The 25291-nt window shown below is 46.0% G+C and overlaps 8 protein-coding genes across 8 annotated transcripts; 3 read left to right on the top strand and 5 right to left on the bottom strand.

The window, feature by feature from the left end:
- Positions 1 to 935: 935 nt before the first annotated feature.
- On the bottom strand, positions 936 to 1288 carry J7337_011156 (uncharacterized protein; the record flags this gene model as incomplete). The annotated part of the gene is made up of 2 exons (XM_044828706.1): positions 936 to 1114; positions 1174 to 1288. 2 exons carry the CDS (start codon positions 1286 to 1288, stop codon positions 936 to 938), a joined length of 294 nt encoding a protein of 97 aa, XP_044677260.1.
- Positions 1289 to 3828: 2540 nt separating this feature from the next.
- Positions 3829 to 7161, top strand: J7337_011155 (uncharacterized protein; the record flags this gene model as incomplete). Its single annotated transcript, XM_044828705.1, has 4 exons — positions 3829 to 3840; positions 3941 to 5677; positions 5727 to 6014; positions 6067 to 7161. 4 exons carry the CDS (start codon positions 3829 to 3831, stop codon positions 7159 to 7161), a joined length of 3132 nt encoding a protein of 1043 aa, XP_044677259.1.
- A 480-nt stretch (positions 7162 to 7641) lies between these two features.
- On the bottom strand, positions 7642 to 8260 carry J7337_011154 (uncharacterized protein; the record flags this gene model as incomplete). Its single annotated transcript, XM_044828704.1, has 3 exons — positions 7642 to 7878; positions 7928 to 8065; positions 8126 to 8260. 3 exons carry the CDS (start codon positions 8258 to 8260, stop codon positions 7642 to 7644), a joined length of 510 nt encoding a protein of 169 aa, XP_044677258.1.
- A 2645-nt stretch (positions 8261 to 10905) lies between these two features.
- J7337_011153 (uncharacterized protein) lies at positions 10906 to 13130 on the top strand (the record flags this gene model as incomplete). Its single annotated transcript, XM_044828703.1, has 2 exons — positions 10906 to 11032; positions 11086 to 13130. The coding sequence occupies 2 exons, from the start codon at positions 10906 to 10908 to the stop codon at positions 13128 to 13130; spliced, it is 2172 nt and encodes a 723-aa protein (XP_044677257.1).
- Positions 13131 to 17844: 4714 nt separating this feature from the next.
- Positions 17845 to 18460, bottom strand: J7337_011152 (uncharacterized protein; the record flags this gene model as incomplete). Its single annotated transcript, XM_044828702.1, has 2 exons — positions 17845 to 17854; positions 18033 to 18460. 2 exons carry the CDS (start codon positions 18458 to 18460, stop codon positions 17845 to 17847), a joined length of 438 nt encoding a protein of 145 aa, XP_044677256.1.
- A 713-nt stretch (positions 18461 to 19173) lies between these two features.
- Positions 19174 to 19524, bottom strand: J7337_011151 (uncharacterized protein; the record flags this gene model as incomplete). Its single annotated transcript, XM_044828701.1, has 1 exon — positions 19174 to 19524. The coding sequence occupies one exon, from the start codon at positions 19522 to 19524 to the stop codon at positions 19174 to 19176; it is 351 nt and encodes a 116-aa protein (XP_044677255.1).
- A 947-nt stretch (positions 19525 to 20471) lies between these two features.
- J7337_011150 (uncharacterized protein) lies at positions 20472 to 21536 on the bottom strand (the record flags this gene model as incomplete). The annotated part of the gene is made up of 1 exon (XM_044828700.1): positions 20472 to 21536. The coding sequence occupies one exon, from the start codon at positions 21534 to 21536 to the stop codon at positions 20472 to 20474; it is 1065 nt and encodes a 354-aa protein (XP_044677254.1).
- An 856-nt stretch (positions 21537 to 22392) lies between these two features.
- Positions 22393 to 23625, top strand: J7337_011149 (uncharacterized protein; the record flags this gene model as incomplete). Its single annotated transcript, XM_044828699.1, has 1 exon — positions 22393 to 23625. One exon carries the CDS (start codon positions 22393 to 22395, stop codon positions 23623 to 23625), a length of 1233 nt encoding a protein of 410 aa, XP_044677253.1.
- Positions 23626 to 25291: the final 1666 nt, after the last annotated feature.

Genomic DNA, 25291 nt, shown 5'->3' with positions numbered 1-25291 from the left:
GCTGGGATGTCCATCGGAAGCCAACTGAAAGGGGTAGGTTGCACAAGCGCGGTTCGATCGTCCCAGGTTCGCTGTACTCCCATTCCGAAAACCGAAGGGAGATTGTTGAGGAATGGTGACAAGGCGAAGTCGACGAAAGGTAAAAGCCCGGTCGTCCAAGAGAGGACGATCAATGAAGGGTCCTTTGGTCGAATAAAAGTAAGGATAAAAAGTGCCGTTAATAGAAGAGTAACAATCGGGTAAGGCAGTATGTGTAGAAACCGGCCGAGTCGAGATCTTCGTACAGGTGAACCTCCTCTGGAGCTTCTTGGTGAACTCAACAGCGAGACCGAGGGCGAGCTGAGCTTTCGCTTGAGTTCCTTGTCGTGGTATGCGCTGCTCTCGATGTCGAGCCATGACAGGTCCTCTTGTTGTCATACCGCATCGAAGCTAAATAGATGACCCAATCGGCGACAGATGAAAGTAATGGGCCAATTGACAAGGTCTCCTCCCCAACTGAATAAAGTGTAGCAAGGGAACTGAAGCGGTGCGCCCAAGCTAGCAAATATACAGAAGACACTGATGAAAGCAGTTAGGCCGAATAAAATAATCGCTTGCGCCGTGGGATCGGCCATGAAACCGATATTGCGCCAGTAGATTTCAGACCCCGAGACTAGATAAAGGAAACAGAGACAGTGGAAATGATAGTATTATGAGTCATCGAGTAGAGGGCTTGATGAGCGATATCCTGAAGGATATGAGAGACCTGAGCTTGTGCGAGACATTTAACCCGGCGACTCAATAGGACATTGAGGGAATCAAGCGGGAATAGAATTGAAACGAGAAAAGTTTCCAAGTTGAGTATTTAACATAATCTTAAGAGTTTATCTGGACATAAATAGTATCCTTTATTGGCCCGTTGGCTGCCCTTGCAGATTGTTATCATTGCGTGATATCTAGCAGAAGTCGCTGTGGCCGTTTCCTCCATTCTTGCAGTTGGAGCAATGGTCAACGTAGCGGATGGATCCGTCGGAGCCACCAACACAATAGAACCGGGATTGGTTGATCCAGTTGGGGTCATTGTTAGGCTTGCCAGCATCTGAGAGGGCCCCACGGATCTGGTCGTAGTAGTTTCCTAATTAATTAGCTATTAACTCTTACAGAGTACTACTACTCGAGGAACTTATGCTTTACCTCTCTGAAGAAGAATGTAACCGCAGTAGGTCAAGCTCTTCTTGCAAGTCTTGGCCTCGGCGGCGGGAGCGAAGACAGCGAGAGCAGCAACAAGGGTCGCGGTAAACTTAACCATTTTGAAGGTTTATTGGGTTTGAGTAATATTGAGATGCTCAAGAGGAAGATGAGGAGTGAATGAGAATGTTTAAGCAGAGACAGGACATGGCTTTTATAAACAATTGAGATATTAACTGTCTGTGTGTAACTTTATCAATTCCTCTGTCATTCGGCAGCCTCCGTACTTGTTTGCCCTTGTTTGTATCCATGCCAGTAGCAGGCTAACGACCAACAGCTTCCGACCAACAACCAACATGCATACACGAGAGTTCCAGGATGAAGTAACTATGGAGGTCGATGTTTAGTATGCTAGTAGTAGGCTGAACACATATGAGGCCGAACAGTAATTACTATCGCAATTCTAAATAGAATGTAAGAAAATATTAACTGATTATTTCTAAATTTATATGAAGCTATAGCTATGGCAATAAGACGCAATGCTGAAATAAAACAAGGTGTGCTGCTAAGTGAGCCGCAAGTTCGCTTTTGTTATTTAAAATTCGCTTACTCCATACTCATGTGGGAAGTACGGAGTAGTCATAGCGCAAAGGCAAAAGTTCCTAGGGTCATAACATCAAGCGGTTAGTCACACGACTGAGAATCATACGATACGGTCAACTGTTGGTCGTCAACAAGAGTAATGTGGATTGTTATAGCTCATTTTAAGGGTGGACAAGGGTCTTTTAAGTCTGAGTTTAATAGTCAATGCGGTAATTTCTTGGTAGAACTCTCTGATCTTGACCCTAGAAGATTAGCATAGCAAAGACTAGTAGCTTCTCAAAATGAAATGCTGCTTTTATACTCCGTATAGAAGTTTAATTTCCCGGTGGCTACTTACTGAGTACGTGCTCTTGTAATAATTTCTGAGAATCAGTCTAGAGGAAAAGACGCATTTTTTGCAAACACGTTAGCCAGGAGTCGCGCTATGCCTGTCCACACGGGTTTCTTCCTAACTACATTAAGCATATCTGTAAATGGCTAGAGGCAATTTAGGTTCGTTCCCTTGTCGATAAGCGTTTATATGATTGGTGGCATCGTATATTTATTTTACAGCAGTTGATGTGCCGATATTCCGAGCTGCTTGGTCCTTGCCGACAGCCGGGTTAGTTGGATGGGTTACCGTCGAGGGCGACTCATTTCTCTCAACATGTTTCATCAACAGGTTGCTGCCAACACGACGCATGTTTTTCTAGAAACGGGCCATGACGCCTGGAGGATTATTTGCTCTTCCATTACGGTTGTGTAAATTGTCGGTCTGTGTTGAGTCAAGCGAAAATGTCGCATTGGACGGGCTAACTAGCGGGTAAGACGGGGCGAACCCGTCCTAGACAGATTCTAGATCTAGACCCTTTGGCGGGCACAGACATTTTCTGGCTTCGACGGATTAGGCAAAAGGGGTTTTGGCAGCTTCCCCTTCTGGCCATTTCCTGTCCTGGATTATCGTTTAGCTCCTGCCTGAAATTTGCTTCACGTCCACAAATACCCATTTTATTTATCCTCGGCTGTCCAAGGGGTTTAAGAATGACACGAGGATGATCCTCACTTCACATGTTTCCTAACATCAAAGCTCATTACCATGCCACTTGAACAATCAGGTAAAGTCATGCAGATTTCGTCCTTTACAGGGAGACCACAAAGTATTATTTCGGCCTAGAATCTTGATTGTACCAGTCTATAGTATCTTCTTCATTAAGAGGTCATTCGATATTCATTGCTTGTTGTTCCGTGGCTTCACTTAGACCTGCGGGCCGTGTCAATTGACCCCCAGCGGTCATTTGTTAGAATCTCAACCCAATCGTGTAGGGTAGCTCGCCCAACGGCACAGGTATGGTAGCTGAATAAATCACGTGTTATTCATTCAGCATTAAAAGATTCTCCTTCACAAATTGACCTGGGGATAGGCATTTGAGCGCGTTAAACTTCGTTACGTAATCATCTTATGAAGCGTTCCGATCAACTTTTTATAATCTTGTACTGTTAGGCCGCCTCATTGGGCATAAGCACAAAGAGCTTAGCGAAGCAGAAGGAGAGAATTGAATTAGGTAAAAAATTGTATAGATATTTTGTTATTACGATGCTGTTATATAAATTCGTTGTCTTCTGTGAAATGTCGTAAAGATTTTCTAAAGAATTAACATCTGGCTGCCCAGCATTGATGCACCAGAACGTTCCCCCGCCATCGTCACTCCCCGCATTGAATTAATGCCGCTTACTCCGGGTCACCAATCAACCACTGAATAATGACATAATTTAGCTCAATCAGGAAATGATGAGCGCCAAGCTCGGGCCGACTTGGCAGTCTTGAACAAATTCCGTTAGCAATTCCACGAACTCAGAGCTAATTTGCGGGGTTAACCAAGATTTTGGCATCGTCTGATTCCCGGTCTTCGATCTCTTGCTCGTTTTGATCGCCATGTCAAATACAACATTGAACTCTTGTTTTCATTCTTTAAGACTTCTTTTACAGATTGTTTATTCATAGTACCGTGCATCTGTGAGAGAAATCTAGTAAAGTCTGCCGGTACTGAGTGTAAACCACCAAATGGTGTAACTGACAAGATGCTTTGCTCGGTACGTCAAGACAAACTCTTAAATTTATCAGGCTTAAAGTTCTCAAGATAACTCCTTTTCAAAACATTCCATCACTTGAATGCTGATTCTTTTGATTTAGTATCTTAATTATGTCATTTTGGCACTTCTCTCTTCAGTAAAGGTGGCAACCAGCACTCACGGCCATGACCGAGTTAAGAACTGCTATCAACGTCATAGCACATCAAATCACTCAGCCAAAGCCAGCAACAACATCTACAAGACCTCATTCCCCGGCGTAACATGGGACAACGATAATTGGCTCCTCAGCACAACCAATCTCGACCAAGGCCACTACCAATCTCGCGGATCCGTAGCAAACGGCTATCTCGGCATCAACGTCGCTGCCGTCGGCCCGTTCTTCGAGATTGACCTTGACGAAAAAGGTGGCGTCATCAACGGCTGGCCGCTCTTCTCGAGGCGCCAGACCTTCGCAACAATCGCTGGCTTTTACGATGCGCAGCCCAAGACGAATGGAACAAACTTTCCCTGGCTTTTGCAGTATGGCTATGAGAGTATCATCAGTGGCGTTCCGCATTGGAGCGGACTTATTCTTGATTTGGGAGATGATGTTTATCTTGATGCGACGGTGGATAATCGAGCTGTTCATAACTTTACGTCTACCTACGATTTCAAGGCCGGAGTTTTGGAGTGGTCATATACGTGGAAGCCTAAGGCTCAGAAGTACTCTTACAAGATCAAGTACCGCCTGTTTGCGCACAAACTCCACGTCAACCAGGCCATCGTGGATCTAACAGTCGTCCCATCCGTCGACTCCGAAGCGACAATTGTTAACGTAATTGATGGATACTCGGCTGTGCGTTCAGACTTTGTCAAGTCAGGCGAGGATGACGACGGCGCCGTATTCTCAGCTGTTCGACCCGTTGGAATCCCCAATGTGACCGCCTACATCTACGCACAAGTCAACGGTTCCAAATCTCTCGACCTGTCCAAGCGCCAATTGGTCCATGGAAAGCCGTATGTGCACACCAACGAATCATCTATTGCACAAGCCATTCCTGTCAAGTTCTCAGCTGGTGTCCCCGTTCAGATCACCAAATACGTGGGAGCTGCTTCCTCCGACGCCTTCGATGACCCTGGAAAGATTGCGAAGGAGGCTTCACGCCGAGCGATGGAGGAAGGATACGAAAAGTCTCTTTTGTCGCATGTAAAGGAATGGGAGAGTGTCATGCCGAGTGACTCTGTGGATAGCTATGCCTCTCCCGAGAACAACACGCTCTCTGAGGATGAGTACATCATCGACTCTTCTATCATCGCAGTCACAAACACATACTACCTCCTCCAAAACACAGTCGGCAAAAATGCACAAAAAAAAGTATCAGGAGCCCCCGTCAACGTCGACAGTATCTCTGTCGGTGGGCTTACATCCGACTCCTACGCCGGCCTAATCTTCTGGGACGCAGACCTCTTCATGCAACCCGGTCTCACAACATCACACCCCGAAGCTGCTCAGCGTATAACCAATTACCGCGTTGCTAAGTATGACCAAGCCAAGAAGAACATCGCGACTTCATATGCTGGGTCTCAAAACAAGACCAAGTTCTCTGACTCGGCAGCTGTGTACCCGTGGACTAGCGGCCGGTTTGGGAATTGTACTGCGACTGGTCCTTGTTGGGACTATGAGTACCATTTAAACGGCGATATTGGGATCTCTTTGGTGAATCAGTGGGTTACGAGTGGTGATACCGACTTCTTCAAGGAGACACTGCTGCCGATCTATGACTCGGTTGCGAACCTCTTTGCGGATTTGTTAAAGCCGAATGGATCATCGTGGACTATCACGAACATGACTGACCCCGTAAGTCCAATCTGGTATTTCTTTTGTTGCGAATACTGACGTGACATAGGACGAGTATGCGAACCATATCGACGCTGGTGGTTTCACTATGGCCCTTGCTTCTGAGACCTTAATCCAGGCCAACAAGATCCGCCAACAGTTTGGAATGACAGAGAACAAGACGCAGGACGAAATAGCCTCTAATGTACTGTTCATCAGAGAAAACGGCATAACCTTGGAGTTTACGACCATGAATGGCAGCGCCATCGTGAAGCAGGCTGATGTGGTGCTCATGAGCTTTCCGTTGGGTTACAACGATAACTACACTGACCAGAACGGACTGGATGACCTCGACTATGTAAGCTTATTGAAATGAGTAAAGCGACAGAATACTGACTTGAATGTCTTAGTACGCGAACAAGCAGTCTCCCGATGGACCAGCCATGACCTGGGCTATCTACTCCATCGTAGCCGACGAGCTCTCACCATCAGGTTGCTCAGCGTACACCTATGCACAGTACTCCTACAAGCCCTATACACGACCCCCGTTCTATCAGCTTTCTGAACAGTTGGTCGACAATGCGACCACAAATGGTGGCACGCATCCGGCATATCCCTTCCTCACTGGCCATGGAGGCGCTAACCAAGTGACTATCTTTGGATACCTTGGCCTACGACTCATTCCTGATCAAGGCCTCCACGTAAATCCGAACTTGCCTCCTCAGATTCCGTATCTGAAGTATCGAACGTTTTATTGGAGGGGCTGGCCTATCTCTGCTTGGTCAAATTACACGCATACTGTTATTTCTCGACATGCGACGACCAAGCCTCTTGATGTTGCGGATTCTCGGTACGCAAATAAGAGCATTGCAGTCTATGCTGGAAAGCAAGGAGGCTCTGCTCTTCATCATCTATCATTCGACGAGCCTGTTGTTATCAGGAACCGACAGATAGGCAGCATCGACACAGTGCATGGCAACCTCGCTCAGTGCCGACCAGTCAAGTCTTCTAACTCGTACGAGCCAGGACAGTTCCCTCTCGGGGCTGTTGACGGAGCTACTTCGACAAAGTGGCAGCCCTCCAAGGCCGCTGAGATCAGCTCACTGACAGTTTCCCTTGCGAAAGAGGACTTTGGTTCTAAAGTCAAAGGCTTCTACTTCGATTGGGCCGATGCGCCACCTGTCAACGTCACAGTTCTGTTCCACAACAAGACCATTGATGATCCGGCCAAGGTCTATGGGACATCAGGCCACGACTCGGGATATGACGTGGTTGTGTCCATAAAGAAAGTCAAACTCTCGGATGCGTACAACGCAAAGACGGATAATCTAGATGCAGTCGTCATTCCCACAGGGAACACTACCAATGTCACTCTCCCAGAGCCTGTTCCCTTGTCTCGATACGCCACGTTGTTAATAGCGGGGAACCAGGCTTTGGATGCGGTTGATGTCAAGGCTGGGAACGGTACGGGCGCTACGGTCGCCGAGTGGGCAATCCTTCACTAAGGATGATTGTGTACAGAGTATGGGTCAATGGAGGCCTTCGGGCAAGAGTAGCGAGGTTTGCTTTCTTAGAAGGACATTGATGTAATCAGAGCTGAGACTAGGCTTTTGATACCTCCTGGTGGCGCCTAGCTTCCGCATCAATAAAAATCTACTGTGAACAGTGGAGGGTCGTATACTTAATGGGCAAGTAACAAGATCAGTTCAAGGTTCATGACCCATAAGACTTGGAAGCCCCTTTGTAAGGGCGGACGAGTCAGCGTACAAGACCGCTTCAGCCACCTACGGCAGAGAAAGAGATAAAAATGCTCCAGCGTTGAAGTCAACTACTTTTATTGGGCGTTCAGGTCACCATCACCTTTGAAGCTTGATCAATGCACCAAAAGAATTGTAAATTGAGCAAAGAATGGAATCTATGAACGCAAGCCTCCTCGCTAGCCCTAAGACAGAACTGGCTGAAACTAGCTAGTTACAGGTTGTCCCTCAAGACTGCTTGCATGTATCATAAGGCGGGTTAGGCTTGTCGCACGCACACGCTCCATTCGGATGAGCTTTGTCGATCCGGCCATTGCCACGGCCCTGATCATGACAATCCTTGTTGCAAATTTGATCGTTGGCAGCGCCATGGCACTCAACGGCGTAGTAGTACTTCCAAGGGTTGCTACCACTCTTGAATCCGCGTTCCTGGCAGTACGCATCCATTGCCTGCTTGTTGGCCAACTACAAAGTAGTCAGATGAATCTTTTGTATTGGAGAGGGTAGAACTTACGATGCAGTAGCAGTGATGAGTGTCGGTGACCTTGGGAGTCATGTAGTCGTCGCAAGGGAACTGGTCGAACTTGCACGCTGCGTAAGAGTCACCGCAGGCGGGAGGGTCATTTGGACCCTGAGAAGCAGGTGTTTGGCACTGGAGAGTGTTAGAGCATTGTATCTATAGAAGCTGCACTACCAGCAGGACATTTCTTACCATGGGCCTGGGGCAAGTGCTACCCCGAGCACTCAAGCGACTCGGGGGCCAATTGGGATGTTCAAGTTGAGACCTCTGGTCCGCGGATACGAGAGTCGCAGTCGCAAAGGCAGAGATGAGAGTGATAAACTTCATGTTGGAGACAGTAGACTTGGTGCAGTAATGGAAATGAGTCTATGGGTACAGAGCTCATGTATGGAATATGCTTGGTATATATACTGTCCTCTTCTAACTTGAGAACGTTAGTCTCGTTTCCCATATAGCGGTAAAGAAAGGTTGAGTCTATGGGAAATTAAAAAGTATGTTATATGGAAGAATTATTATGCACTTATGGGGTAAAGTTCCAAGCTACTGGGATTGACCGAAAGTATACAACTGCCGATTGACGTGGACCAGTCCCTCGGTGCCGAAAAGTTTAAATACCCTGATGCAACGTCAACACACCGCTTTCCATGTCAGTCATGTTTAACCTGATTGCCGGAATTACGGCGAGAAGTATAAATCATTAAATATTTCTCTTGTCCACACGGGCGTAATTTGGTCCAATTAGAACCTCGAGGACTATGGAGGATGCGGTCGTGTCTCGGTAGATGGAGGGCAAAATGTTCATGCACGGGTAGCCGAGTTCCGAAATTGCGGTTTGATTTAGATTAAACATGGGCGAAACCTAATGCAACTGATCATCCTCAACTGTCTCGGTTGGCCTCCGTCAGACTCATTGAATACTGTCATGGCTTTGTTGTACACCTCGTGCAATACAAGCCGGCAGATACTTGCCAGATCGTCTGATTAAGAGAGCTCTGAGTTTTCTAGGTAGGAATGCAACACGGTGTCTTTGCAGTATATCTGGGATAAGAAGAGGACTTAAGGCGAGTTTTAGTTAGTCTCCTTCCTGCTATAGTTCGTTTGTCATATGCGACAAGGACGTCTATGTATCTCGCCAACGAGAAGTAGGATAATATCTGGTATCTACACACATAACGGCATCTTCGTCTTATCTAATATCTAGTCTTCTGGTCTCTTTCAGGTCCGAAGCCTGTCATCAACGATGATGCACCAGAGTTTAAGGACAAAAGGTCGATATGGAATACATGGTAGCTTTTTTCATGGCGGCATAAAGAATGCGAAAGGCGAAGAGGTAAATACATACGTGGTGCTCTCCCCACACTTCACCAGAAAAAAGCCCACGCGCTCGCCCCAGCAACGCACAGTATTACCCCCCATCTTACCAACCCTCTATTAATATGCTTCTTTGCAAAGCTATCAATAGCTTGACTATCGTTGATCTTCGGGAAGGGGACATCCTTCGGGACCGGTAGATCCAACGCCTTGCACAACGGCTCCCAACCATCACGAACGTCTATAAACACCAGCCGATTCTCTGGCACATTTTCCTTCAGCCAGGTGATGTGCTGGTTGTACGAACTGCTCGTCACTGGCTCTGTTTCTCCAAACTTGAGGAACCACTGCTGACGCAGCGCATTGATATAGTTGACAAAGTATCGAAGTGAGGGCAAAGGGAATAAGACGAAGCGTAGGAACCATTGAGTGGATTTGGTACTAACGGTCGCCATGCTTCGTTCCCACGCTTCAACATCGCGCACGGTGCAGATGACTTTGGCATCTGGGTAGATTGCCATTAATTCTCGTACGAGCGTTGAACCGGGTGAGTCAGTAATGGCGACGAACCCGTCAACGCGCTCTTTGATGAGATCTAGATTGGAGCGCGTTATGGAATTGCCTTCTGGCCGCCATTGATTCACCACCTGAATTCATGTCTTGATTTCGATTTCAGGACCAAGGAAGGCTTGTGTCCCACCGTGATATACAGGACCATCGAGAAGGATCTCCAGCGCTCGGCTGATCGATGCAGTTCCAGTGCGGGGAAGGCCAGCGCCAATGACTTGAAGCTTGGTGCCTGGTCGGGGCTGAGAGTATTGCTGGCCCATGGCGGATACGAAGGGACAGAAGCACGATGTGTTGCAGCCAATAGAATAACTGATTCAGAGGACTTTCGTTCTACGTCAGACAAAGCACGGGCTGCGTGTTTTATACAGCCACTTTGCGATCGCCAAGAAGCACTTACCGCCTGCCACCTTTGGGGTTTTGCAGCGCTGAGAAAAACTGTCTAGGGGAGGAAAGAAAACTCAGGATGTTAACCCTAAGAGATCAAAATATTTAGGTAAGTCTAGTCTAAGTTTAGGTAAATCTTTACTAAGTTTATTTTGACACCCTATCTTGAGGCTTGGTATTTTCTTGCCCCTTGACTCCTTGAGAGTGATGTAATCTTACGCCTAGGAGAGTGAGAGCGGTGGAAAATACCCTTTACGGCATAGCTCAGTTGGGTTCCAAGCATATTTTCGGGTGTCATCATCTTGGCGATGATCTTCAACTCATCTTGTGATGTCCGATTGGTTAAAATCTTTAGGAGACCATGCAAGTCAGCGCTACGGATGATATTAGTACAGTAAGCATAATTAACCATATTCTTGGGGTGAAATCGCCCGCTCAGCTCCGCCTCGTCTGCACAGCTGTGCCTCGAGTCTACTCCTTACCAGAACGTCATCATGGCTATGCTATTCTTCCCCTGGCCTGGACTTATATAAGTGTAGAGAAGATAACGCTGTTGTGCTATCATCTCTCCAGTCTACATCCATTCCAAACGCGGAGTTGCACGATTTGTAGAGCCCCTACTTGTTCTTCTTATCCTCTTGACGTTTTATCTATCTATTCTCTAAAGCCTCTAAGTCTACGCAGTTTCGTAGCTGCATAGCATCATCATGGCTCCAAGCGCTGTGGGGTCGAATCTCTGCACATCAGCATCTTGCGTACACATCGCTTCCGAGATTCTCGGAAGTTTGGCATTAAACTATACCGAGATTGACCCTTGCGAAGACTTTGAACAATGTGAGGCTCACCACACACATACCTCCTTCATTCAAGTCTAACCTCTAACACAGATGTTTGCGGCAATTGGGCTGCTCGACACGAGATCCCCGCTGGTGGAGTCTCCACAGATGGACTCACGCTTGCCCAGGAAAATGTCGAGAGTGCCTTGAGACAGATCCTCGAGAGCCCATATCCTTCCGGCGACGATGCTGGATGGATTACTGTCAACTTGACAAAGGAGCAGGCCAAGGCAGACAGGGAGATCTTTTCTAAGATCCAAGACACGTATCAGGTCTGCACTAACTATACAGCGCTGGAAGAAGAGGGTCTTCAGACTCTGCAAGAAGTTGTCAAGACAGTCGTCGAGCTGTATCCTACTACCCCATCGAGCAACAGGACAGCTACAAACACAACCGACGATTCTGTTGAACTCGGCAAGACTTTGACCTTTTTCGAGAGCGTCGGCATTCAGACCTTCCAGCGGTTCATACAGAAACAGAAGGACACTGACCCTGACGCGGTCCAACTGAACCTTTTCCCTCTCCAGCCTGAAGAAGTAGTCCTTCCCGCTACAGAGCAGCATCTCGAAGAGTACATCAAGATCGCATCTCAGCTTATCGTCTCTGTCCATCCTTCCAATATCAGCATGACAGCAGCTACTGAACTCATCACTGCAGTGATTGAGTTAGAAGGCAAATTAGTAGCTGCTTATGCCTTGGCACAACAAAATGGACCGCCATCTGAAATTGTCTCGATTGATGAGGTGCAGAAGCAATTCCCCGAGCTGAACTATGAATATGTGATCGAGCAGCTTGCTCCCAACAATTGGACAGGCGACATCCAACTCGTTGCACCCACCTACTTCAACAATGCATCCCAGATTATATCTGAGACTCCGACTACAATTCTCCAAGCATACTTCGTATGGAAGGCGATTACTTCCATTTCCATCTACGTCGAGTCCGATTTGACCAACGCGTACAACGACCTGGTGAACAAGATAAGGGACAGAGACCCTGAGAGCCCTATACCACGATGGAAGCGCTGCATCAACTTGATGAATTACGGCGTTGCCTGGACCCAGGGCTCCCAGTACACGTCGCAGTACATCGGCCCGACGGGCCTGACGTGGATACTCTCACGGTTCTTCGTGGACAAGCATTTCAGCCCTGAGGCTAGCGAGCTTACATCTAATCTTGTGCAACACATCAAAGACTCCTTCTCAGAGCGCATCGAATCGCGCGACTGGGCCACGGACGAGGTCAAGAAGGCGTCTATCGAGAAGGTGGAAGCTATGGCGAAGATCATCGGTCTTCCTACCTTCCCTGATGCCGTTGATCCAATTTCCCTCCAGGACTACTACTTGGATGTCGAGATCAAACCTTCTCTAGCCTCAACTGCGCTGAGCTTCGCCAAGTCCAAGGTTAAGAATAACTGGATGACTTTGGGAAAGCCGTACAACAGGGGTCAATTTGTGTTGAGCACTCTCACCGCCAACGCTTATCACGCGCGCTCTCTGAACCAGATCGTCCTATTCGCGGGTTTCCAACAATTCCCTATCTACGACGTAGAATTCCCATCTTATCTCCTCTACGGTGGAATGGGCAGCGTCGTTGGACACGAGATCACACACGGTTTCGATAACACAGGCCGTAACTTTGACGAGACTGGTAATTTGACAGTGTGGTGGGATGAGAAGTCGATCAAGGCCTTTGAAGAAAAGACCAAGTGCTTCATCGAACAGTATAACAACTTCACCATCCGAGCGCCCAATGGTACAGATGTCCCTGTCAATGGAACCCTCACGCTTGACGAGAACATCGCCGATGCTGGGGGTGTAACTTCCAGCTACGCGGCGTGGAAGAAGTGGGAAAGCGAAAAGGGTAAGGCGAAGAATCTTCCTGGTTTACAAGACTTTACGCACGAGCAACTGTTCTTCATCAAATGGGGCCAGACTTGGTGCTCTAACGTTCCGCCAAAGTTGGCTTTGACGCTGCTCCAGGATGACATTCATAGTCCAGCGCCTGCGAGAGTCGAGCTGCCTCTGAAGAACACAGTTGGATTTAACAAGGCGTTCAACTGCCCTAAGAAGGAGCCTGTTTGTGAGCTCTGGTAAGGAACTACCTTTGGGAGGGTAAATTGGGCAGAAACGGCTCTGTGTTATTAGGCACATTTTCACCGTTTCCCTCATACCACGTAAGCCTTTGTCAATAGTACTGCCAGTTAAAATGAATGTAACTCATTGAAGTCTCACCAAGGCTCATGATTTTATCCACATTAGCAAGTTCGTCCTGGTTGTAGATCTGTGCATTGAGTTTTGACATGTTTGTATGTTGAACCTTCCTCAGTTTAAAACACTGCTTTTGGTTTATCTGTTCTCAGATGCCGATTGGCCACATGCTCCGAAACGTGCATTCCATTGAGAGAGTCGTCATTAACTTCAGATCAATTTGACTTTCGCCGACTAACTTACACAAAACTCAACCCAATTCCTTCAAACCCTCATTGCGGTAAAGGAAGAAGATTAACACAGCTGTCAAGGGGTGATATCTATACTACTTAATCAAGGCAGCAATTGCGCCACGAAGGCAGATGAAGCTTATAAGATATTGACCGCTGTGATGCTGGCCTACTAAAGAAGCCTTACTGTTTAAGCCTCCACATTGAAAGTTAAATGCTTGATGGCTTTACATGAAGCTGATAGCTAGGAGGGGGAAATGTTGAACCTTAAAGTAAGCCCTAATGACAAGGTTTGGTTGACAAACATATAAAATGCAACTCATCCCCACCTGCTCATTTATTCCCTGTACGCGAACCACATAAAATCTATCAACTTCACTCATAAAATCTCACGCCAACGGAGCATTTAACCCAGCTGATTTATTCATCCCAGCCCACTAGAACATGATCTCCGCAGCCGGTCGAGAGAGCAATAAGGGCAGCCCTTATGTCGCAACAGGGATCAGCTCCGCCCTTGAATTTCCTGAGACTCTTAAGAGAAGGAAGGCGAACGCTGTATCGCCGCAAATATCGGGCAAAACATGTACACCCAGAATTGATTCAACAACAGTCTACATATACCAGGACGAAAACGATGCAGAACCCCCCGTTGATCCTGTTCGCACCACATATTGTATCCATTGTATCAATGCAAGAGATACTCTAGGATATCATGAACGTGTTGCAAACCTGATGAGCCGTCTGTGGTGCTCAGGCTGCGAAGCCGAACACCCCGCGGTGCAATTCTCCTTCGCGTCCCGAAGGGCAAATCCCTCTTCCAGACTTTGCATTGCTCACCAGGGTCATCTTACCGTCTGTCCCCACTTGCAGATCTCCTTAGATGATCTTAGGTTGTGGCGAAACGTGGTCGAGACACAATCGATACACTGTACAGAGACAACCTGTCCCTGTCGCGGTATCGCGGTCCGATACACAGGGATCAGTGAGGAGTTCTCTTTTCTTGATAGTACCGTCTGTGTGAGTTGGATCATACCACTCGAGGGCTCAAGCCGTGATACTCCTCTGATGGATCGATGTATAGCCAAGAAAAAAGAGGTACACAGAGCATATCCACAAGCTTTCTGTCCTGCATTCAATGTAACTCCAGGTCGTGTGCTACAAGCTAGGTTCTTTGCGGAGCCTGAAGCGGCAATATCAGGGATATCAGGGGAACATTGCAGATGCTCCGACAATTGTACAGTTGGCTACGTGTTGGGATTCAACAATGACAGCTTGGAACTGGGACGTGTACTGTACATGCCGAATGATGCCGATGGGCCTGTTCCGAAGCACTGGATTCACAATTTGGACCCAGAGAGCTATGGCCACTTTCGGGATCCAGAAACTATGCACATTACCTGGTGCTGCGATCCAACTTGTGCAACCACAGCTGAGCTTATCAAGTTCAATACAATGGTTACTATGGATGAGAGTTATTGGAGTGGACCTGATGAGCCGAGGGCGAGATCACACTTCTTGGACTCTCTTGTCGACAAAAATGTTAGACATTTAATGTCGATATAAAGGTTCTCATATTCCACCCTCGTGATGTATGATGAAAGTTGGTCATTAAATGGTAGGCTTCGGCGCAGAGATGAAGTAGGATGAGATGGGGCGTGTAACAGCGACAGTTTTCTCAGAATCCACCTTTTTGAGGTGCCCTGGGGTGTGGCAATGGGCATTGTAGGCAGTCTTGGTTAGTGAAGTCCTGACTTTGCAGAGACGACACGAGAACTTTGAGCTTGCTGCCGTTGAATGATGCAATGAGTGGATTGCTTCGATCTCAGGGTCGATGGTTCCTCCACCGTTGATGATCTTTTTCTCTTTAGTGAGACGTCTGGGATCCTTCTAGTAGTGCTTTTCGAGGGCCGTATAATTTGCAGAAGGTCTGGTCGTTCTGTCATAACGGAAAGAGTGACAATAACTTTGCCTGAGTAAGGCACTTTATCCCGAGTGAGAGACAAGAAGCCTGAGGTACGATGTCCTAAATATTATAGAAGCTCAGATAAATTTAGTAAGTATCTGTCAAGTCTTAGACTAAACTTAGACTTTTAGGATAGCGGTATTAAACTGTTGACTTGGGATCAGAAGATGTACAGAGCGGGTCTGGAATCTGGATTTCCACACACGTCATCGATGAGTTCCTTGAGCTTGGTAGCATTGCATTGACATCGGGACTTCTCTGACTGCTTTAATATAAGATAATGAAGGGCGTGAATTGCTCAATTGATCGTGGGCATTCTTTAGGGCGGCGTAGTCCTGGGAGGATACAGTTTCAACTCGTCAAGAGTCTTGCCCAAACAATTCTTCAAATTCCCATGCTCCTCTCCTTTCTAGTAACTGCTTTCGCAGCGGCGGTGTCTTTCATCCTTTACGATTTCCCATTCTTACTTCTTGGAATAGATCATCCAGATCAAACTCGAGAGGGCGATAATCATCGCTATAAAAGCGATGGTCGTTTGCGTGGTAGTTAGGATGACGGTTGAGACATTTTGGTAGGCATCGAGATTTGCATCGGCTGTTTTGAAGGGCTCTAGCGCTGGTAAAAACGAGTTCAGGGAACCGGTGGTTGTCTCATCGCGAGTCACAGACATCTGCCAGGTGTGAAAGCTTGGGGCCTTTATCCTGGAGGGCATAAAAATTATCAAAGCTTTTACGAGTATGTGATAAATTTACCTGATTCTTTACAATACTTAGGCAAGAGAACTCTGTCTTTGACCAATGAGGAATATGTTGCTTGGTCCCAGGCCCAAGGCAAAGCCAAAGGCTTGACAGTAGAGTCGCCCACGTTAAGGCCACACATTAGAGAAAAGGCGAAATTAAGGCTGTAAACGATGTAAAGTCTCGTTCACCCTGCTTTTGAAATTGTCGGGATGGACTATCTGCACAATCGCTCTGCGAACCTACTCACAAAGCTCCGTATCATAATTCTAAGCAGCCCTGTAATTATTCAAAAACTCATATGCATCAAAGAATTCATCCATATCCTCAAACTTGTCTTCGTCTTCACAACTCTGTGAGAATTGCAATCTGATTGAATCTCTCAAATGGTAGAATGCTACCGTCAGCTCGTCCGTCTTATCGTCACGGTTTTCATAAACATCGGTTGCTGTCAACCCTTTCGCATCCTTGAGATCTACATCTAAACCTTTGATATTTAGTTGTGACAGTGTTATGAAGGTCCTTTCGTTACCCCAGTAGGCGGCTAACATAATCCACAATGCTGCGACCAGATGGTCCTTGCTTGTGAACTGAGGCGCCGGCTTTGATGTGAACACTGGCTGCTTTTGCATCCCCTAAGGAAACAGCATACATCAGTGGTGTCATTCCGAACCGGTCCTCGCTATTGACATGGGCCAGGATCTCTGCTTTGTGTGCCTCAAGGACAGGAACTATGTCGATTGGGCATTGTTTAACAACAATTTGATGTATGAAGCTCAGGTGTAAGCCCTCTAAGCACTGGGAAGTCTGAACCAGCCTTTCAACTTGAGGTTGTAAGTCTAATGGTATGCTATTTCGAAGAAGCAGGTTTGCGATTCTGTGCCGAAATGAAAAGCCATGTTCGTCGACCTGGTCTGGGTCTGCACCCGCCTGGAGAAGGACCTGCCATATTTGAAGCGAGAGTTCCCAAGGATGAAACCCGTAAGCAGAGACGTGCAAGACAGAATTACCATTATAGTCGACGTCCAGTACTGCAGTTGGGTTCTCAAACACGATCCGTTTGATAGCATCGAGATTTCCAAATGAGATCTGGAAGAATATGTTGTCCTTGGATACTTTCAGAGGCGTCGTTCGTCTGACTTCCAACGTCAACGTGAGACAACTGGTAGATAGTCTCTCCATGAAGACATGTATCGCGTACTTGAAAGACCAGAATGGAAAGCCATACCGAAGTTTGAGGCGAGTAAGACGTGACTTGTAACATGAATCGAAGTCACAAGGTATTCTGGAAACAGGGAAGCTAGAGTACTCAAATAGTACTGACCCCAAAACCATTTGCAGTGCTTTTGGAAGTGTCTTCAAAGGGCGGTATAAAGATAGCGAACCGTGGCATCTGCAGACACAGTTGTTTGAGCACTGGGACTGCTCTAATCTTAGATGAAATCCTAGTGTAGGCTGCTGAAGTGGTAAAGATGAAGCTTGGAACCTCTCCTGCCTGGGAGAGGACTGGGTCAAATCAGTTTTGTTATTGTTCGTTCCAGGTTCAAGTCGGAGATCGTTTACTGCAGCAACCAGCTGATTGCTGATAGTCTCTACCCAAGCAGTCGGTAACCTCGGTGTTGTAGTATGCAAAGCCTCTAGCGCTACTACGATGTCTGTTTGCCGTTGAATTATCGCATTCTGATCAACTGTAAGTTGGTCCTTCGTGTCTAGTAGACAAGTAGTTAAACTTTGTGTTGCGGCATATTGGTTGCGCTGCGTGGTCTGGATATCCTGCAATACAAGTTCTATGCGTGTCAAGCTTGAGCTAGGTCTTTGTATCAGCCTCAGATTGAATAAATGCTTCTGAAGAACATACTTTCCATGAGCTAACTGGAGCTCACTGATACGGATTCTCACTTCTCTGAGCTGTTTCATGAGTTCTGTTGCCTTCTCCTTTTTGCAAGTCCATTTAACTCTTTGCAAAGTGGGTGTCTCATTCTTGAGACCGCTGATGAATGAGTCTAAATCCTTCAAGACAGCGGCACCTTTGCTAAGTTCAATCGCCAAGTCGCCGAGAATTGCAGAGCCGCAGGGGTTTCGAAGTCTAGCTGTTGCTGTAGATTGTATCGTGTTCTCAACGTGAACAAGAACTGCCCTGATAGCCTCTGTCTCGTTTTCGAGCGCTTGGATAAGATGAGGTGCGTTTCTGACCTGAAACTGGAGGTCACATAATCCGTTAGATGACTTGAGAGCGAGGTCAAGTAAACTGGCGATAGAAGCAACTAAGCCAACAACTTCTGCCATTTTATTAGCAAAGGTCTGTCGCTGTTGAAATGGAGGAATTGGTAAAAGATTCTGCGCTCATAAGAATGCCCAAGTCCTAGGCGCCCAGGCTTATGTCACGTGGATATTGCCCATTGAGAGTCAGAATTGGCAGCCATTTTGACGGCTCCGCCGCAGCATCATCTAGCCAACCGGGTGTAGAGCCGAAAGCGAGCATGAGGTACTTGAAATCCAAAGAGTCAAGGAGCCAGTCTCTGTGTCTTGATGATACTAGAAGAATGTAACCAGAAACGTGATCAAAGAGACGGAGTAACTCCCAATGCTACGTCTATTTGCAAGTTCTCCATTGCGTAACGTTTAGGCTATACTTGGAAGTGTTACGATGGACCAAGAGGTTATCCAGTCCCTTGATGGTATCAAAAAAATAGATTGGAAATCATGCAATAATGCGTATTCTCGTGGAAATTTAGTAGAGAAATGTATCTTTATCCTAAAGGGTTCTTCCCTCCCTCTCTAAACTCCCTTCTGCTGCTTCTTCTTGTTCTTTGTTGCGCGTCTTTAAACACGAAGAATGGACCTTGATTCATCCTGGCTCGACTGCTGACAAAAGTGAGCTAGTTCAGCCCGGACCTCCCCCTCTTGGAGCCATCAGCGGCTGGGTCAAGATGTAATCTGCATGACCAGGTTAGCATCAGTCTTCAGCGAGTCTAGTTCAACTGCGTCTACGTACCTAGCTAATAGAGCTTAGCGCCCTGAGCGTACTTGACAGGAGAGTGTCCATTGATATTGTAGCACTGCTTCGAATGGAAGTAATCTCCATTGTTAGAGTATGTGTCATAGATGAACGACTCCTGAGAGCAACTCGGCTGGGCGTAGAAGGCAATTCTCTGCCCGTTGCCGGGCCCGAATCCGTTCTCCTTGTAGGACTGGAAACGTTGAACTTTGGGATTGCAGGCTGCGTTGTGATCGACAGTGAGAGTCTGTTCCGTGCCAGTGCAGTCGCGGCCAGTGTAGATCTTGATGCCAACAGCTAGGGTGCCCTGGGTGAAGAGGGCGGCTGTGGCGATGAGCTGAGAGAAATGCATGATGGCTGAAATGAGGAGTTTTGGGCGTGTTCGATGACTACGTTTTCGAAAAGGTAGTTCAATGTTGTTGATTCTGTTCTGTTCTGATAGTTGAAGGTTTATTCTGGAAAGAGGTGTATTTATCTAACAATCTTGGCTTTAGTGTAGGTACGTAAACATAACGAAGCCCTCTGGTGCAGTGGTCAGGCACCTAGGCAAGCCCTGCGGCAACGCAGAAGGCAGCGGGTTCGAAACCCGTAGGGGGCACAGTTTGACCCTTTTGTTGAGCAGGCCTCCGGAAGTAGCCTAGCGCGCCAACCGAGGCCAAGGTAAAAAATTCAGCATTACCGCTATAGCTACAGTATGCCAGGGGTTATAGGGGGTCTAATTAGCTACTAGTAGCTAATTCAGCAGGTTATTTATAGAGGGGTGTAGGAAATAGAGAGCTGTAATTAGTCCGGATTAAATAAAGCCCGATTTTCCCTACCTATAAGGTTAAACGGCAATAGTGTAAGGGGTTAGATGACATTGAATTGAGTCAGATCAAATTGTGGAGGGTGGTAACCCTAGATAGCGCAGGCAGCTAAATAAGACTCCATTCTAAGTAAACATAACGACTTGTCCATGGCGTAATTGAATCCCTTGAATCCTTAATGGCGTATCGAATATTTCGCGTATTCAATCCCGCGCGTATTCAAATGTCGACCTGTAAGCAGCCTTGACAGGGGTTGTTGCATAATTACGCTGTAGGATGTCGATCACATCGAAATTCACCGCTCACATTCACGAATCATACCCCTTCTCAAAACTCAAGACTCGACGGCTAAAGGCAATACTCAAAATTTGTTATTTCATGCAATTCGTTATACCCTCCAGGGGTAATCGTGAGTCATCCCTCCCTTCGTACCACATCATCGTTCAATCGTACAATAACCTAAAGAAACCTATGTATCCCTACCCAAGATACCCTAACCACATAGCTCTTCCTCCGCGTAAGCATCTCTATCTCGGTCCTCTTCCTCTTGCATACGCATCCGTCGCGCCAAAGCCAATGCTCTCCGCTTATCCTGCAGTCTTTGCGATTCCATATACGCTTCTTCCAATTCCGCTTTTGTATGCAGCTTGTTATCCCCAGAGAACCTCACATAGGTGCTGTTGAAATGGAACTCCAGACTCTGAGCAATATCATGTACCTGATCGACATCATATTGGTTGAGCTTGAGTTGCTTTTGTAGTTTCTCACGTCGGAATGCCTCAACACTGTATTTCGTTTCAAGCTCTTGGTTTCTGGATTCCTGGCGTAGTTTGTCAGCCTCAAGAGTTTCAACTTGGATTTCCAGAAGGGCGAGTCGATGCGATTGAGTTTCGCATGATGAGTCTTTTGTTTGCGAGGCGTGTAGTAGCTGAGAAATGAGAACCTCCTTGTCCTTAAGAAAATCCTTCAGAGTTTCAATCTCAGCTACTTGATCATCCTTCTGGCTTTGTAACTCCTTGATGTAATCTCTCATTTTCACTCTCTGCTTCAAAAGCTTGTCGTTCAGCTCTTTGATCTTATCTTTGTGCTCTGATTCAGCGAGCCTAAGCTTGGACTGGAGGAAGGAAAAGTTGGCTTTGACGCCTGTGACGTCGCAAGACTTTGACTTCTGAAACTCGGCGATCTTTGCCGTTTGGATCAAATTCTGCTTCTTCAGCTCTGAGATAGGAGCAGTATATTTTAGCTTTTCGGCCTTTTCCTGGGTCTTGAGCGCCGTGATCTCGTCCCGTTGCTGTTGAGACTTTTTTTTCAACTCTTCAATATTGGCTTTTTGGAGTTTAACCTTCGACTCGAGAGCTCGGATCGTGATTTCCGTCCGTGTGAGCTTGTGTTTCGTGGCTTCATATTTGACATTTCGATCTTCGTTCTGCTTCTCCAAGTCTTTGATCTTCTCCTCTTGCTCGTGGTTGATGCGCCAAAGACCTGTGACCTTTCCCTGAACCTCCCGAATTGCAACTTCTAGCTCCGCCCTACTGTCTACCAGTTCATTAAAATCCATGATCACGGGTTCTCGTAGGAACTAAAACCAGACACCTGCTGATTCGGGTGATCAGGGTAAGAGTCACGTCACGTAGTGTTGTAGCGAGAAGCTGAAACGCAGTACCATTGCCGGGGTCATGAATGTATTTATAACTGAGGATGTTTAAGTTTTGTGTTAGTAAAGACAATGGATTGTTCGAGATGTGAGGTAAGTATACATGTCCAGATCCTTGACCGCTTAGTCGCGTCGTGTTCTGTGAATTCTGTATTTTTTATTTCAGTAATTTGAATACTGTTCTGCTTAATGAAATTTGACTATCTAACCAAAATGCACTGGCAGCATGTTCTTGATTCCATACACCAAAGATGTGCAGCGGTGGATATGTCGGAAAGGATATAAAGCGCAGACAACCCGAGCTTCGGTTTATGATGATATTGGTGGGCCAGCTTACTACAGTAATTTAACCACGGAGCATCAAGCCGAGTATTAATCAATTGATCTTATTCGTAAATTAATGTCTACATCTAGAAGGAAATTAACAGATCTGAAGTAAGATCTTGACTGTACCTACGCAACCATTACTTCCGTTGAGTAACAAGTATCGGGATCATGGCTTCCTCTAGTGCGCTACAAGGGAGGCAGTAGATATGACAGTGGCAGAAAGGCTGCTGCCTATTTGATAGCTCGAAGTGAATGCTGGAACATCTAATTTCTGAACATGCAGACTGACGTTATAAATAGACACTTTCTGCCGCCATGCTTCCCACGTCAACCCTTCCCATTACAACACCTTCCCAATTTACTCTGATAACTGTCAACGACCCTGATTTCCTTCCCCAGACTGGAGACATTTGAGATTGGCCTGCATCTCATCATGACTACAGCATCTCTTGAGGAGCCCAAGTCAGGGGCCAACGTTGACATCCTGAAGATGGCACAGCAACTTCAGCATCTGGCCCATTTCTTGTCCCAAGGCCATCCAGTCCCAGGACTTAGCGTATCAGAAAAGGATCTCCAAGTTGCGCGTGTGCTAAGCCTCGTCACCAACGTTACATCCCACCGCCGACACTCAGACTTGGGCTTTCCCCGAGAGTGGGTTGAGGATGATGGTGCCCTTGCCATTGCACTTCGTGAATGGAGACGGGATATCGACCCGAAGCAACTGAGCAGTACACCCCTTGTGGACGAGAAGCCTGCGCAGACAACAGTCACTCCCACAGAGGCTGAGGTCTCAGAGGCTGACATTGAGGCTCATGCGAATGGGTCATTCTTGTCACACTCCATGAAGGGAGAAGCTCACTGGGTTGCGAAGATGAAGGAGCTTGAGAAGAAGCTCCGACAAACCGAGCAAGAAAAAGAGTCTGTTGTCCGGGAGAATGTCAAGCTTCAGCGCGACGTGGAAGCGCTTCAGCGCCAGTCACAGTCTTTTCGCCGTGCCCTTTTTGACCCCAAACGCAAAATCCACGAGAATAACCTGAAGGTGAAGGTGAAGCTCAATGGCGAGATTCGCCAACTCCAAAGTTCACTTACTGTAGTGAACAGTAAGAATGAGTCCCTCGTGGAGAAGAACAAGGAGCTGAAGTCATGTAACACAGATCTCGTTATGGAGAACGAAGAGCTTCTTGAGAAGAATACGCAGTTGGAGTCATGTAACAAGACTCTCGTCACTGAGAACAAAGATCTTGTTAAGAAGACTGAAAAGCTGGAGTTGAGTAATTTTGATCTCCTTACTGAGAATGCAGCTTTTGATGCGGAAATCAAGCGTCTGGGTTCAGATCACGAGACTCTTATTACTATGGCCCAGAAGTTCCTGGATAAGCATGCACTCTCGACAGAGGCTACGAAGAAGCACGAGGAGACTCTTGTTGCAGAGAACCAGGCCTTGAGGAGGAGAAGCAAAGCCCTCGTGAAGGCAATTGCAGCCATGAAGCTCGACAGCAAGCGCTGCGCCGCCCAGGTCGAAGACCTTGACAGCAGTAAGGATTTCTTAGCTGCTCATAATAATGACCTTTCGATTCGGAATGCAGCCCTTGCTGACAAGAGCAAACGACTTGAAGAGACTCTTAACAAGATTGTTATGGATGCGAAGTGTTCGCTAGGCGGTTAGTAGGCTGGAAATGACAGGAATATGTTCAATCAGAAGGTCAGTTTCGAATGAGTTGGTTTCTTTTATCATCAGTCTGTGTTTTGCTTAACAGGGGTTCGGGGCGTCTGGGGTTGCATTTCGTGACAAGTGGTTTTGTTGATGACTCGATGATGCTGATGATAAGAAGTGATAACGAATCCCGTTAATGAGGTCCAGGAAGTTGGTAGTGTTTGTAATTTGGAGTATAGTATCATTGATAAGTAACTTATCAAAAACTGTTCTTGATCCATTTTGATAAAGTTAATTACGTTCATTGAAGAGAATGACTTCTAAGCCTGTCGGCTTTGTGAAGTTGATGAAATTTAATGCAGCTAGGGTAGGTAGGTCGCGCTTTGGTGATAATTTTAATGTAGTAATTATCTTATCCTTGGCGGTCGATGAGATAAGATTGGTTTTGTTCACGAGACATTAGGTAAACTACTAAGCAAGGACAACGTTCAGCTAAGAATAAGTTAAGATAAACTTAAGATAGAGGTAAGATAAGATAAGATAAGATAAGTCCTAGATAAGACTAAGAAGAAATCTTTTAAAATAAGTATAAGAAAAAGCTTATAGATATAGTAAAAATAACCCAAGTATTTATTAGCTGTGTTTACTTTTAATTTATATTCCTTATACTGCTCTGCGTTGCCTTGCGGCCCGATCCAATCTAGTAATAATAAATAATTTAATACTTATAGCTTGGTATTAAGAGGCTTCTTGACTTTATATTTTATAACTTTTTAAATATACTCAGTAAGCCTAGCATTAACAAGATGAGCTAGAAAAATAAGAGTTTCTTTTAATAAAACTAATTATTATTAGTGTTTGAGTTAACTTTTCTCTAGTATTAGTCTCTTTAAGAAAGGTAGTATAGCCCTTGAAAAGATCAGACTGATAACATAAGTACTGTTTTGCACTTTCTCACTAGCTCTACTGCACCCTCGATCACAGCTCACTGGAGCACTATAGACCCCCCAAATGGCTGACGGCGAAGGTTACTGAGGTAGTCTGCCAGAATTAATCCTCAGTTTATCTGAAAGTCCTCGTCCGTTGTTTTATCCTGATATTTCATATGGAACCCTCGCGCTTAGCCCGACAATCAACCAGTCGCTATTATGTCATTTATTAGAGCCTATAATAGGCCTACTGTTATATTTAACTGAGACTTTTTATAAGCTTTAATCTATTATATCTTAGCTAAGGATTAATATTTATATTTCTTTATTAATATACTTAAAAATAAACTATTTAGCTAGCTTTCTAGCTATTTATAATAATAAAGTACTTATTATAAAGTACTTCTTTATAAATAGCCTTATAGAAGTCTATATAACCTTTAAACTGGATAGTAGTATAAAAATATCTCTACCTTTAAAGCTATATACCTTTCTATTTTTATACTCTTTAATTTTAATCTTACTTTTAAGGACTATAATAGTCTTATCTCTAAAAGGAGAGCTATACTTAAAGGTAGTTATCCTATTAGCTGTTATATCTAGTAGCCCTTGTTTACTTTACTAGATACTGATATTAAGGAGACCTGTAGACCCTGTCTTTTAAACTAATCTTAGCTTGCTTGCTATCTGTGATCCTTTTTCTGGCTTATTTTAGGTAAATAGTATATAGTTATTAGGGTTATTGTTAA

This window comes from Fusarium musae, chromosome 8, assembly GCF_019915245.1.
Source record: "Fusarium musae strain F31 chromosome 8, whole genome shotgun sequence".
NCBI lineage: Eukaryota > Fungi > Ascomycota > Sordariomycetes > Hypocreales > Nectriaceae > Fusarium > Fusarium musae.
The sequence above is the reverse complement of the archived record's forward strand: the minus strand, read 5'-3'. Positions and strand labels throughout refer to the sequence as shown.